Here is a 15472-nt window from a genome sequence, read left to right as displayed (position 1 = left end):
TTTTCAGATGTTTAGTACAGATGTATTCCACTGTATTAACAGTGTGCAGATGTTAATATATTTAGCATTTCATTGGGTCTGAAGTCTTACACACCATGTCTTATTAATAGTTATATTCTACTCTGGCTCCTGAAATCAGCTTGGTTTCCTTCAGTCTTTCATTATAAAAACCTGGACAAGGCACAGGCTAGCCATGATAGAGAGATCTGGACTCTGGCATTCATCATGTTGTTGGTCTGCCAAAACAAGGGCTTATTTGACCTTCATTATATGGCCAGTCTGGAAGGTCTCAGCTTTTGCCTTAAACATCATGCAGAATGAGGTTGATTTAACTTACTTTTAATATCTGATATTTCTTGTTATTTTCAGTTGCTTTCTGTTGTCTATTTTGAAATTATTTTATGAACTCAGGAAATGCATTGTTAAAATTAAACATGCATGCACACACGCATACACATATTGTGATAGATCTGAAACTGCTGGCAATGTGCTGGTAATACCCAGAAAGATGCAATAATTGCCTCACCATTACTGTACTGTTGGGAGAAAAAAGTTTAAATAGAATTTTCACAGTATGAAAAAACGAAATCCGTATTTATTCTTCCCGCAGTTGTGGCTGGCAATAAGTTAATGCTGTTTTTGTTTCTAGGAGATTCAGAGCCAAATGCATTGTGAAGGTACAGCTGTGAATTCCTGAAAGAGAATGGATCCTGCTTAAAAGGCTTGGGAGATTTGTGCATAGAGACATTAAAAATTATTTGTCTGAATTCTTGAAGGTTATGGGGGTATAATTTGTCGTGTATGCCATACATTAATTTTTATTATTTCTTTATTGCTGTATTTTCTACAGGATTGCAAAAAGCTGATCCGCACATGGACTAAGTTGCATGTAGGCAAAGATGTGGGCAAGTAGATATAATAATTACCATTTTACAGAATTTGAGGAATGCTGCAGACAGTGAACTGAACTGCTTGCCCTAAATAAGCTTTGAGATTAAATAGGACCCAGGAGACACTGGCAAATAAAGATTGTTTGACAGGTTAAAAGCCTTGCTGTAAAGAACTACATGCATGGATAGATGATGTCTGGAGCACAGAAGGTGGCCTAGGCTTTATGTGAGCTTTAAGTAAGACAAATATGTATATATTGTTTCGTCAACTTGACATCTCTTTTGTTGCTATGCTTTGTTCCCACTTCTAAAAGCACACAGCACTTTATTTAGAAGGAATCTTACTCTGCACTGTGTTCAAACCTGTCACGTCTTCCAAAAACAATGAAGTTTTGCTGACAAGTGAAGTTAGTCTAAATTATTGTGCAGTCTCTGTGGATATATTGAGTAAACTCTTCCAGGGTAGGGGCTGAAAGTAGGACAGTATTTCACAAGGCCATGAGGAAGGTGCCAGGTTTATGGCCTGACTCTTGAAAGAAGTGCAGTCTGAAAGATCTGTTTTTCACTAAGCCTGAGCCGTGCCAATTTGGACTAATGTGCATCATTTGGACTACAAATAAGAGGGACAATCCCATTGGCCTGCCAGTATAAATACACTGGTACTGGTATAATGTTTATGCAGCTCCTAGTGGTAGGTTAGAATTATTCTGTGGATCAAATAAAGCTTGTTAGTGGGATTAAAAAAATAACTATAATGCTGCAAATGTATACATTACAAAGATGGAAGAGTATGCTTTACTCTTAATGTTGTCCACACTAGAGTTAAACTAGTGTAAATTCATGCTTTAAAATTAAATGTGATACTCCACCAAATGAATTTCCTAGTCAGGGTGTACACTGTGCTTTGGTGTCAAGATCAGCCAGTGTTTGTGCTAGGTCATGCCCAGTAAGAAGAGCTGGTAGGATCTGAGCCTAAAGCAGTAGGTTCAGTAATCTGTGTGGCTTCTGGAATGAGCAGAATACATGAGAGATAGTCTTAATAAGATCTTCTGAAGAGTGGAAGAATGTTATTAGTTATGATAGTTAAAGCAAGGAAAGAAAATTGCAGACTGATGGAGGGAACTGTTTTCCAGCTGTGAGACCTGATGCATCCTGTGGAGCAGCTTCCAGAGGAGGGTGATGAAGACGTCATCACCAGAGACACTTACAGACACAAATAAGCAGAAAACCACATTATATAATTTACTGTAAATAACATTAGTAAAGCACAAGAATTGAGATGAGATAACTAAACTCAAGAAAAAATTACCATTTCTAACTTCTTTCCTTTGAAGATAGTGTTGTGACTTTGCTTATTTTCCATGAAGCAAACTAAACACCTGTTTTCTAAACAGTTTAACATATTTTACTTTTTTTTTATGCAACTTGAATTACAGTCTCACTGACTCAGCTATTAACCTATATCACTGGCTTCCCCCTGCACACATGCAACTACCTTCTACTTTCCCTGGCATGCCCTAGAGAAGTTCCTAGTTGACATGCTCTCTTCCCCCAGTCCCTGCCAGGTGTAATGTCAGCACCCTGGGCAGATGTTCCTGATCTGCTTTTTGTTGTGCTCTGCACTCATAGAAGATGGTATGTCTCTTCCTCTCTTCTACTTCCTAACTTTCAAGCAGTCAGACTGTAGGGTAAACCTCCACTGAGATGGGGCTGAAAGAGCACAGGCACAGCTGATGCAGAAAGGCATGGCTGTTGAGATCTGCTGGTACAGTAGAGGTGCCATGCAGAACTCAGATGACCGGTATGTGTTTCTGTTGCATTTTAACCACGAATGTAACAACAGACCATAGCCCACATGGTGGTACAGTGTAGTACATTCCTTACAGTGGAATGCTGTTGGCCAGGAAGGCAATTGCCTTTTGTCCAGAGGATGCACAGTGGTGGGCAGCCACAGCAATCAGGAGCGTGGTGGCAGAGCTTCAGGCATTGTCCAGGAGCCACAGGATATGGCCCCTTTTCTCCCTATCAGCTACCACTGTCTTCCCAGCCCAACTGGGAATAGGTAGCTGAACCCAGGGTAGAGAATTAAAGATAATGCTAAGGTAATTGATGCATTTTTAGAGTTAATAGCTATTCATAAAAGTGTTTTCCATGAAGTGTGGAATTAATGTTCAAATATTCTTCAGGGATGCTGATTTAGCATTTACTAGTGTTAAAGTTATTGAATTTATTAATTATTAGACCTTTGTAAAGAAAGCAGTTTTCAATTTTTTTTTCCCCAAAAGCTAATGAATGGCACTTTCATACAATGCCAGCATGCAGCAGTACCTCAGAGCTACACATGTGCAAGGACAACAAAATATTCCTATGGACCAGGGTGCTCAGTATAAAATTGAAGCATGAATATCTGGAAATGCTTCCTGTCAGAGATATCTGTGTCACTTGGGAATTTCCTTTTAAATGGAAAGGTTTATAGCTCCATCCTCTAGGATAAGGTTTTCTGCAGAAGTTGTATGTACAGAAAAATCCCAAGACTGTCACAGAAAATAAAATAGTTTATGTCCCCAGTTTCTTCAAGCTTTTTCACGCACCAGCCTCTTCAGTTTCTGGCTGTTCTGGGTAATCCTCTCACATATCACTTATGTGATGCCTGTATTATTTCCATAAACAATAAACAGCAGCTCAAGACAATAAAGTGAAACTCAAGTTGAATTTTAAAATTATGTAACAATTCAGTGATGATTCTGGTTTATGGCATTTGTGCTTAATGCTTGATGCTGTATAAACAAAAAGACATATTTATCAGATTTGAAGTAGTTTGTGGTTGGGATTATTTAAATAGGATTACTTCTTTATTAGATAATCCACTGAAGTGAATTTTACCATATGCTAATATCTCTCGAGACACATTTTGAGCTTTCTGCAGATCCTGCATGTTTTAAATGGTCTTGGAAAGTTCTGAATTTTCATGAGCAAAATAGCTTTGAGAGGAGATCAGCATACTTAGTCATTTAGGAAACCAAGCATTTCCATTCAGGTGCCTAAGCACAGGCGTAGAAAATTAACTTTGCACAAGCAAACTTGGAGGATATTCAGATCATTTTTCAAACAGTCAAGCTTGCTGAGGTATTGTAAATATCAATATGAAATGGATTCACAGTTATGCATAATTACAGTACCCTACTTCTCTTGCTTCTAGATTAAAATTGAGCTGCTACTGTAATAAGTAACCATATAATTCAGAAAAAAAGAGAATTAAATTTACATAAAGTATAATAAAATTGAATAAATTTTCACTTTAGAGAGACAACACAGTTATTCATTGGTAGTATAACTGTTAAAATTAAGTTTCTGAGAAAACCAGAGACATGTCTGCTAAATGTGGAAAAGAAAATTACCAGAGGAGCTATTCTAACTCTTTATTCTCATAATTTTTCCATGTCACACACACCAACAAATGTTACTTATGGAAGCATTTGAAACCCTATGTTTTCTTAACAAAGACTGCTCTCGAGAGCACTGAGCACACAATTTGATAAGGAAGGATTAAGATTAAATACATCCATATTTGTCCTACTTGGAACCTAGGCCATTAATGACTATTTTACATGCAATGCTGAAAAAATTTTAGATATATCTAAGCATTACTTTGAAGAGCAGCATTACCATTTCAAAAATCAAGTCTCATTGGAAGTGACTGAAACCATAGCTCTAAAATGAACTTGAAAAATTATTATTCCTCTGTACCAGCAGGAGAAATTAATGCTTTATTTCATGGTTGGAGCTCCCATAACAAATGTGAAAGGGTTAGCATATGGGCAAAGCAAATTGTTGACATTCTGTTGTTTCCTGAATTATATACATTCAAAATCTGTACATTCTACATCTGGTGAAAAAGGCTAAGACAATTTTGTCTCTTTTTCAACAGTTTATAGTCCCTTATGCTCTGACATAGCTGTAGTAACATTGAAGGAACCATGAATGTTCCAGGATGTTAGTTTTTCTTTAGACTTCTGCATTATTTAAAAGGAAATCTTACAAAACATGCTACTTTCCCGGTAAAGGACGTTCTCTGAGATATTTTTTCATTACTTTTGCCAGAGTGAGCTAGCAAGACTAAATAATTGTGTAGCTGGGAGTTTGGGTACTCTCTGTGAATGTGAGACTGGGCTTCAAGTCCCTGCTCCAAACACTGTTTCAGCTTTGTCACAGAAGGGAAGGTCTTTTACAGAAAGAAAGGTCTGAGTTTAGAAGACAGTCAGTTGCTGCAGGAATGATCCTGAAAGTTCTTCCAAGACCCTTTGTAAGCCTTCCACAGCTTCAGAGCTTCTATAAACCACAGGTATCAGTGGATACATGTTTATTTTTATCTGTAAAAGCCTCTAGCTGCAAGCATTGAAGATAATGAAGAATGCTCTAGCTTGGAATTTACCGTCACTGGTATGATATTGTGCAAAGAAAATATGCTTTTAGATAACGTTGAGCTTTATGCCATTTAAAGATATAATTCCTGGGAAGTTTCAGATATAGGAAGTATGAGAACCTATTGTATTTTGTGCTGAACTGGCATGATTCATAAAAATTTGTTGTTTTTAGTGAAAAATACTCTTCTTTATAAAGTTAAGGAACAACAAATTTCAGTGAATGGAATATTACAGATCTAGGAATGTATGAAGTAACAATTGGGACTCTGGTGCTTTTATTTTTTGAGGAACTAATCTTGGGGATATTCTCTCAGTTACAACCAATCCTCTTGACAATTTGTGGTGTTGCCAGTCTCTATGTCTATACAGATATGTGATTCTCTACTTGTCTGAGGTACATGCTGTCCCAGACAGTGCAAACAGCAACACACCAAGTTGGTCTTACTCCTGTTCACTGAAACAGCTGAAGGTTAGCCAGCTGAAAATGTAATGTGCTTCTTTGAGGAGTCTTGGGACTATGGCTGGAGATTCTTCACAGTGAGGAACATTTGAGAACACCTCAGATTTCACTTGTTTGGGTTGTGAAGTCTGCTTGGAACCTAAATGGTTAAGCTCTAAAATTACTTAAATTCAGTTTTTCCTTGGCCAAAGAATGGCTTGTTCTGTGGTAAGACATAAGTAAAGCCATCAAAGAATGGAAAATGAAGAACTGAAAGATGGAAACTCTGTTCTCCCTCATAATGCCTTCACATCTGCTGTTGAAAAAATTTAGTACAGCTCTCAAGCTCCTAAATGTTAGAAAATTCCTGTGTTTGAAATTTCTCATGTACAAATTCGATGTCACATTATTGGCCTGCTCCCTCTAATGCAGGTTGTGCAGTAGAAAAGCAGGTACAAATGGCGACATAGAGCTGAGAATAAGTGAAGCATCTTCACATTTCCTCTTCATGTAGGAGAGGCAAAGTGATAGCCACAGAGTGGTTCAGGAGCTGTTCCCAGTGGGGTGGGAAGAAGTTTCCCCTTTGTATGAAACAGGATGTAGCTGTGCTTAGTCACCTTCTGGGGCCACCTGGTTCTGCACAGGATTTGGACACAATTACTGTTTTCAGCAGGTATCACATGGACAAGTGTGGCAGCAGTGAAGGAAACGTCCTCTAACCCCTTTAGAAGACTTGAAGAAGGGAGTGCCCTTAGCCTTTACCACACCTGTAAACAACATCTTGTGTCAATAGCTTTTACAGCCCCCAAGACAGACACGAGAATGGTTCAGTGGTCATAAACTACCTGAAATGTTGAATGTCTAGGCTTGACTGTTGAGGAAATATCTTTAGGCCATCCTTTTATTCCCTCTTATGTGCCTCCAGTTGGTATCATTCAAATGATATTAAACTAAATATAGCAAATATCTAATGATTTCAAATGGTCATTTTGCTGACACAAGTACCAGCACTTCAGATATGTATCTGTACACATTGTCTCATGTGTGTTCTTTCTGGGGTTACATTACTGTTCTTTCTTACAGTCTTTAGAGCTGTTAGTCTTGGACAGATGCCCCACACGAGTATAGTAAGAGCAATGCAGAATGGTATAAATGGGTCATAGCATGGTCCCTATCTCAAATAATGAATCATTCAGTTACAGGATGGAGATGCCATCAGGTTAAAAATAGGGAGGAAAGGGCAAAAAAAGCTGTTTATCTACCACACAAGCAAAAGGCAATAAACCTACAGTAATAGCTGTAAGCAGTAGGAGTACTTGCCTGTCCAGTTAATTATTATTTTTGCAGTCTTTAATGGTACGCAGGGCTTTGACAGGGTGATGTCTAAGCTCCTGTTACTGTTGTTCAGGACTGTTTCATGAGGACAAGTAAAAGGAGAAGACAAAAAGGTAATTTTGTTTTGCTAGTTCAAGAATCCGAATAATCTGCAAGGTGTCACCTTTGAGATTATCACTTGTGTTCTGCCAAGAAGGAGTGAATTAACACAGTCTACATCTTTCACTATTGCACATTTACAACTGTAAGAAACATGCAAAGTATGAATTTGGTGGAAATGACCCCATCTCTTAACAGCGTCAGAGGGTTGGTTTCCTGTAGTCACTGAGTGAAGAGATCTGCTGGCACAGCTGACACCTTTGCATGACCTACTGACTAGCTGAAATTGTTTACTCTGTGTTGTCTGATTTTTTAGCCAGAGGGAATAAGGGAGGAAAAAAAGCCAGTGGTGTATCAAAAGCAGCTGCACAAGTGGATGGGTGTAGCTAAGCTGGTAGGGAATATGGCCACCTGTGGAGCATTCCTTCAGAATGGACTAGAATCCATGCTGAGTGGCAGGGTTTGCAGCTGTGTGTCCAGGTGAAGGCATTTCTGTGCTTTGGGGCGATGCAGTTTGGCCTGTGAGTTCCTTGTGGACTGTGGCTCACTCCCTGCTGATGATATGCTACTATTAGAGGTGTAAACAGGTGAGATTTATGTTTCTGAATGTAGCCTGTTTCTCCATCTACTTTGTATGTAATATATCACATACAAAGTAGATATATCTATTTAAAATATATCAGTTTTTCCTGATACTGAGTTATCATCTCCTGTTTGGGGGGGAGAATGCTTCATATCATTTTGCTCCTTTGCTTTTTCTGTGTGTTGGCTTGCTGAATTGAGTTTCATCTCCAAGTCTATCATTGCTGGTAATACAAAACTCTCCTACAAATCCCCCCCAGGCAGTGCTGTCATAAGGCATTTTTGCATTTTTAAGACCCTCCCTGCTAACTACAGAGTGGATAAAAGCATTAAGAAACTTTAATTTGATGATAAATTCTTGTGGCAGCTCATGCAACTTTGTTAGTACGTACAAACAGATTTTTTCATTTGAGGCACCATGAATGGTGTCTGACATTTCAGGGCTCTCAGGACTTCCTTGTCTCTCTAGCTTCTTTAGGGTGACATGTATTTCTGCATTTGTCTGATCTTTATTTTGCTTTCTTGTCTCAGTTAAACATCTCAGTAAGACTCAATAGGAGCTCTTTTATACAGTTGGTTGTGTTTGTTGTCCTTTGCTTCTTGGAGTCCTTCATACCTATTTCTAGTTCTGTTTCAGTTTGATTTTGCTGTTAAAAGGGCATTGGAAGAAAATTCTTTACAGTTCTGAGAACAACTTACCAGTCCACCAATGGCTCATTGTTCTTTCCTAGTAATAATAGGGTATATTTTGCATTTATGGGGTTTCAGAAGTTTATGAAGAAACCCCAAACTTTTTGGGCCCTTTGTTTTGCTACATGAATCTGTGAGCTGATTAAGAAATGTAATGCAATTTCATGCCTACACTACCCACCCTATACAAGCTTTCAGTTATAATAGGCTTAAATTAAAATACGACCTTACTTACCTGTGCAGTCTTAGTTACTTTCACTTCTGCCAGTTATTGTGTAGAAAACATTTTTGTTCAGGCTCCCTAGTAAGTATTTGAATGTGCAGTCCCCTCCCCTCATTGGTGTTGTTAACCAGAAAGATTTGCAGACTTGTCCTGTGTTCTGAACTCAGAATAACCACAGGTACTCCTAGTCCAGTGCAATATTGGGAAAATCTTCTTCCAGCATGAGAGTGGAGATTTAGTCATTTGCTCCATGACAAAGATTCAGTGAAGGAAGTCTAGTTGTGAAAATTCTTCTTTCCTTTTTTCCTGTCCCTCAATCTGATGACAATAGTTTTCATGAAAGAAGTCTGACTTGGAGAGGACTGTTTTGTTCTGTCAATAGAAAATTTTTTCCTAGGTAGAGCATACAGTCAAATAGAGCCCAGAAGTCATCACTATCATCAGTTATAGAGAAATTGTATTATGTTTCCTGCCCACTTTTTAATAGAAAAATTTGTGTGTCTCACACTATCTGCTGTCATGTTCAGCAACTGCAACTAAGTAGTAATGAATATAAGCCACATGTTCAGTTTCTTTGTCTTCAGCCTTGCGTTCAAGCTCAGTGGTGCTTTTTCTATGAAAGAAAAAAAGACAAATGCTACTTCTTTCAGAAGTTTTATTTCAGTGGCACTGTATTTTTTTTCTTTAATGAGGGGGTGTATATTCTACATATGCAATAATGTTAGCTTATCAACTTACCTCAAATGGAAGGATAAGGCTTTACATATCTTTTTCTAAAATTATGTACCTAGATCCATGTTAATATTTTTTCCATGCTTCTCTACTTCCTGTAGCTGGCAGCTTTATTTTCTTGGCGTTTGTACTAGCATGTAACATAATCAAGCCTGTTAGTCTTCCACTTGTAACATTGTAGTCCTAAAACAATTGCAGTTCATTTTACTGTAGAAAACACAATTATATTGGCTGTTGTGCTATTTTACTAATACATGTTCTTCACTAGTTGCTGTATTTTCATCAAGGTTCATGGCTATAAATAATTATTTTGCCTTTTCCTTTTTTTTTTTCCTTTTTAACTAATTTAAGCTTTTAGTTATTTCAACTGCCTAACAGTTGTAGACTTCAGTACAGAAGTTCTGGTTCTAAAGGATAACCACCACTTTCAGTCACTTCTTTGAGACCTGATTTTAAATTAAATGATGCTGACCAAACCCTTATCTCACTGGTATAAAAACGGACTGCTGTCTTTGATGCAAGTTCCTAAAGGAGTCTTAGACCTCGCCAGATGTAAAGAGTGCAATCAGCAAAGAAGGATTATGCTGTCAGGAGTGTCAGCTGAAAAGATGGTCCTCCAGAAAAAGTTTATATGGTTCTTTTTGATCTGAGGATGCTATAACAGATAATGTAGGCTTTGATTTCTCCACTCATTGATCAGTATTTAAGCGTGTATTCATGCACATGCTATAAATGCATCAGTCATTTGCAATCTGAAGGAAAATATGCAAACAGAAAGATTTGTGACGCTTCAATGTCTTTGAGCTCTCAATTAAAGGGAGGGCAAGGCAGAAGCCTTATTTCTTCTGAGTCCTCTCTTTTGATTGAAATGATAAAATCCATGTACTATTTCTTCTTTTATTCACATTTCTTTCTTGCACTTATAGCTTGTCCTTTTCAAAGCTACAATATAGTTGATTTTTTCCTTACCATCGTTCTGCTCTTAAGAGGGATGTAGAAGTGACTCACTTTCTGCCTAATGCTGTCTATAATTGGTGACTCATCTGCTTATCCCACCATTAGTGATCTTTTATGCACTGAAGTTGATCAGTAGGTGTTCCACATAGCTTCCTATTTAGACACAGACAGGTACAGCACTGTTCTTGAGGCCCAAATGTGCCTGGCCTGTTTGGCAACAGCTTTCTGATGTTTTCCCCAATCAATTGTTACAAAGGAAAAGGAGTCACCCACTGACAGATCCTAAAGGAAAAAGAGTGCATCTTCCCAGCCAGAATATTCAAAAGCTTCTGGAAGCCTTATACTCCTGAACAGGGACAGTGCCTCTGTCATTCAAGTCTTTGACACACGAAGCTTCTAAACATGAGAAAAGGGCAATTTCTATCAGTATGTTAAACCTGAAAAAGCCTTTATATATCAGGCCTGTCATCAGTATGTGTTACCTCCAATTTGAGTTTTAGCACATCCTTTTCAGCTCTCCTATTCAGAGCCTTTGTCATCGAGTTTAAACATGACATTGAGAATTGAATCAGCATTTAGAAATACCCATCCTCATCTGGCTCCCAGCATCTCTTCTGATCTGCTCTGCTAGTTCACACAGTATCTGGATAAAAAAATGTTGGTTTTAATATTATATTTAACAGTAACTGGAGGTCTTGCTTGTTTCTGTTTAGATGAGAGTCCTTACACAAAATCTGCAAACCAGGCAAAGGCACCTGATGGAGCACTGTCTGTGAGGAGACAGAGTATTCCAGGTAAGACTTGCTTCGCTTGTTGTAACACCTAACTTGTTTTTAAACAGCAAGATAATACTAATCAAAATTCAACTAGTTATAGAAAGCAAATGTATTACAGTTGCTATCAAGCAACTTTATAAGGAAAGTTCCGAGAGCTGTAAGAAGTTTCCACAGTTAGGTTGCCTCAAGCTTTTGCTGTGAAGAACATCCCCGTATCTCTCTCTTCCACAGCAGATTTGAGACACTCAGCCCAACCACCTTTTCATCAGAGGCTCATATATTTTCAGGCCCTCTGAAATCTGTTCTTTGCTATCTGGTTTTGATAATAGAAGGAGATTGGCTTGTATTTTCCACTACTCATCAGCCAGGCTCAGAGGTCTAACAGAGAAACTCTCTGCCAGAGTTCTTGTCTTCATGTGGTTTTCTGCCACGTGCAGAATCACTTGTCCATCCTCGTCTTTTGTGTCATTGCATCGCACAAAGCTGGACCATTAGATCAATGGTTAGTTAAAATAAGTGATCTTTCCACCTGTGTCTCTTTTAATTCCTTCAGACAACGCTGATATACGGACAAGTTTGACATACATATTATGCAGCAATCTAAAGGGATTTTCACCTCAAGTAATATTTTAGAGACCTTTTAATGAAAACAAATGACCGCTGACCAAGGTTGCACTCGGGTGGAATTACTGATGTTGCCGTTCTCACCTCAAGCACAGTAACCTCTGACTCGAAGGGAAGATGCATTGTAATAGAAATCAGAAGCTGTGAGGTCATGTCACCCAACCCTCTAATGGTTAATATTGCCTGTGCTAAGTGGCTTTATTATTGAACAACTCACGGAGAGTCTGTGAATGGGGGATGGAGCTCAGACCTTTGCCACTCCTAGGTTCAGATTTCATCCCAACAGCTACAGTGAACAGCCAAAGCACATTTTGTGGATGCTTTGTGTGCATGTTTCTACGCGTGAGAGAGAGAGCAAGCTGCCTTATTTAGTATTGCTTGTCATGGACATTCACGTTCATTCTTGAAAACACCATAGTGATTTAAAAATTGTTATTTTTATGGTAGAATCGTGAAGATCATAACCATTGTGAAAAGACAAAAGTACAGCATCCAGTGTATAGTTTTTCTTCTAAGAAAATATATAATTATACAAACATCAACCAGGTCTTTTTTATCCAAGTCAATCCAAATCAAAATTCGTTGTTCTTCAGAGTGAAGGAAGACCTCTGTAGGGTACTTTTCAGGTAATGCTGTAGCTCATAGGTCAGTAATATTTATGGCTTTGAAAGCATTCAAACTTTTGTGGTTTTTTTGCTGTGATCTTAGTAGTTATCATTTACAGTGTCATTATTGTATTTATAAAACACTTAAGCTAAGATCTGAGAACAGGTTGAAGTTTGTGGTTTCACGTGACATTTTGAGAACTCCTGATGATTTTTGCTTTTGTTCTTTAAAAAGAAAATTTGATGAAAATGTACTGGCACAGTTTTTCTTCAGAGCATCTGATAAGATTAGGAATTTCAGGTGTTGAGTAATAGTCATCATGACTAATGGCCATTTATTTTGATTTTTTTACAATTTTGATGCACATTCTGGAGTTTTTGAGAGCATTGCAGATAAATTTTTACTGTGTGCTCTGCATAAGTCACAGTTTATTCAGAGAGATAATACAAGTGTTCAGTGAGATGTGCTTTACTGTATTTCAGATGTTCTGAAAACAGCTGATCTATATCACATTTAGAATGAATAGTTTAGAAAGAATATACGTATATCACTTAGGTATATTCTTCAGCTTTTAATATAGTGATGACATTTGTCTGAATGACTTGTTCCATCTCTAGACCTTAGGAGCCCCAAATGAGATTGATCTGTTTGGATATTTTAAAAATTGTAATTAAAATTCTTCATGCCTTAGCAAATTCTCATTGTAACACAATGGATGTTGTGGGTTTAGATACACAAAAGGCGTTGCAAAACTAAGCATTATTTTGAGAAAAATTGACTTGAACATTTAGGAGTTGACTGAAGTTTCTGAAAATAACCTATAAACATTTATATCACTTGACACCACATTTTGTATGTGAGATAGCACCTTGTAAATAGCTTCTATTCTCGCTTGTGTGTGAGCATTTTATTCACAATATGGATTAGTCTTGGCAGAGGTGCAGAAGCATCCCAGCTAGCCAGCTTCGTTTGGCAATAGGAGGTTTACTATTAACTAGTAGCATTAATTAGTACAAGACCAGAAGCAGAACAGCTGCTTTTGCTCGGGAGCAGGATCACCCTTGTGACGTTATGTAGGTCAGCTCCAAATAGCTTTTGAATTGGAAGGTGTGGTGCAGTGAACCCAGTAAATCCTGCTGGATCTGGATGGGAACATGTCAGCTGGAGTTACTGTCAGTAATCCTCACATGGAGATCTTATCCTATATGGAAGGCATTCATTTCTATTCCCCCAGATGGTATGCCTGATAACACATCACATTTCTGAACTGCTGGTTTTTCAAGCTTGAAGCATGGGAGTACCTTTGACAGTACAGCTGTCTATTCCACTCGATGCTCCATCATTCCTAAGACATGGACAGCAGATGTTCTATTCCCAAGGAATGCTCTGCCTGTGGAATGAGCCAAGGGAAAACTTCTGGGTTTTAGCAAGGTAATTGATTGTATGCAGAATTTTGCACAGGTTTGAACAGTCTGTGAAAAAAAATATTAGTGAAAATACACAGGATGTGAGATGTAAATCTTCCAGCTTGGTAATGGGTTCATGGCATCTCCCTTTATGAAAGTTCCTTCTCATGGCATTTGAATTCACTTTAAAGGATTTCACTGCTCCATCCTTTTGGCAACTGTCAAAAAGGCGAGCTTTTGTTGCTGTGAGGCCTGAAACTACTATTCCAGCTGCAAACCTCTAGAGGTGGGTTTTATCCTTCCATGTGAAACTGTATTGAAAGAGCAGTATTGATGAGCACTGACTGAGTGCACAGAGAAGTAATGTAATTCTGTAGAGGTTACATGGAGCTCAGGCTTGGTTTATTTTACAGGAAAAAATGTTGAAATAATAATTTTATAATTAAAGTGAAATGAGCACATACTGTGAGATCAGTGCACTGAGTTTTAATTTCTTTCATCCCCAGAAGGAAGGAATGGATTAAGCATCTCCCTGGAGCAGAACCTGCTTATCTGAGATGCAGAATGCATAATTCATGTGATAAGACTACATGTCATATTTACCATGTCTTCACATGGTGCAAAATCAACAAGCAACAGATCCTTTCAAAGGGATTTACGGAATTGCTGAAATAATAGTTAATTCAAATTATATGCATTAATATAATGCAGTTTGAAACATGGACTTTATTTTGCATATGTGTAGATGTTTAGTTACAGTTATATGTACATGATTGTTTGAAACATTACTTAGCTTCACAGTCAGGATTTCTTAACTTAAAAGTAAGGCTTGAGGTAATGCTAGCATGAGAAGCAGCTTGCAGTCAGAAACAAACAGATTTTCCCCTCTAAATATTTAAATTTAGACTGTCAAGCAGAATATAATGAACCCTTATTGCTACTGTGTCCTTACAGAAGCCAAGGGAGTGAGGATATTGTGCTCAGGTTCCAAGCTCTGCTGAAAAACTGTCAGGACTAGCGTTAAGGCACATCAATGAAAACAATGTGTTTTAGAAGTCGTGGGTTAGACGCTTCCCTCACAATCATAGATGCAGTTAAAAACAACTGTAGTTTAAAATTAAGGTATTTGATAGCCAGCCTCTTGAATCCCTAGTTTGGATGGATATAGTTCCCTTGGGTTCTGGACTGAGGTTTCCTGATTTGCCGAGGGTCCAGGCAGTGCCCAGCCAAGGGCAAGTGTTGGGTCAGTAGCAGGTGAGCCAAAGGTGTCATTCCTGGGATTGCTTATTCCTGCAGGAGCTTTAAAAAGGGCATCAACTATTCCTGTGGCACTGATACAATGTCAGGAGCTGATGGCACTGTTCAAGAGGCACTTTGAAGTCAAGGAGTCCTTAACATTTACTTCAAGATAAGCATGTTCCTGTGCTGTGCTGAATATGGACAGGCTGAATAGCTGTTCCCATGATTTCCAAACTAAAATCCAATGCCCTGCTGTCTGTTTTAACAACATGGGTAAATCAGTCAACAGTAATGATGTGCAAACTGTTCACAGATTTATACATCTATTTCTTTGTTTTCAATTCACTTACTGAAAACTGGGGGCGTGGAGGGGAATGAAGTGACCTGACACAGGAATAAAAATTATAAATTATTGCTTTGTGAAGTGAGAATAAGACACCATAAATGTAA

The 15472-nt window shown here is 38.2% G+C and overlaps 1 protein-coding gene across 12 annotated transcripts in view; it reads left to right on the top strand.

The window, feature by feature from the left end:
• The window catches only part of GRIP1 (glutamate receptor interacting protein 1), a 308647-nt gene that overhangs the window by 195153 nt on the left and 98022 nt on the right, over window positions 1–15472 (top strand). For 9 of the 12 annotated variants that reach the window (XM_038154121.1, XM_038154128.1, XM_038154126.1 and 6 more), the window contains one exon: window positions 11085–11165. The exons of the other annotated variants lie outside the window; for them this stretch is intronic. In XM_038154121.1, coding sequence (XP_038010049.1) covers window positions 11085–11165 — 81 coding nt within the window. The remainder of the gene's footprint in view (window positions 1–11084; window positions 11166–15472) is intronic. 12 annotated transcript variants of the gene reach the window in all.

The sequence above is a fragment of the Motacilla alba genome, chromosome 1A (genome assembly GCF_015832195.1).
Source record: "Motacilla alba alba isolate MOTALB_02 chromosome 1A, Motacilla_alba_V1.0_pri, whole genome shotgun sequence".
In the NCBI taxonomy this organism is placed as follows: Eukaryota; Metazoa; Chordata; class Aves; order Passeriformes; family Motacillidae; genus Motacilla; species Motacilla alba.
Note: the sequence above shows the minus strand (reverse complement) of the source record. Positions and strands in the feature narration are given on the sequence as shown.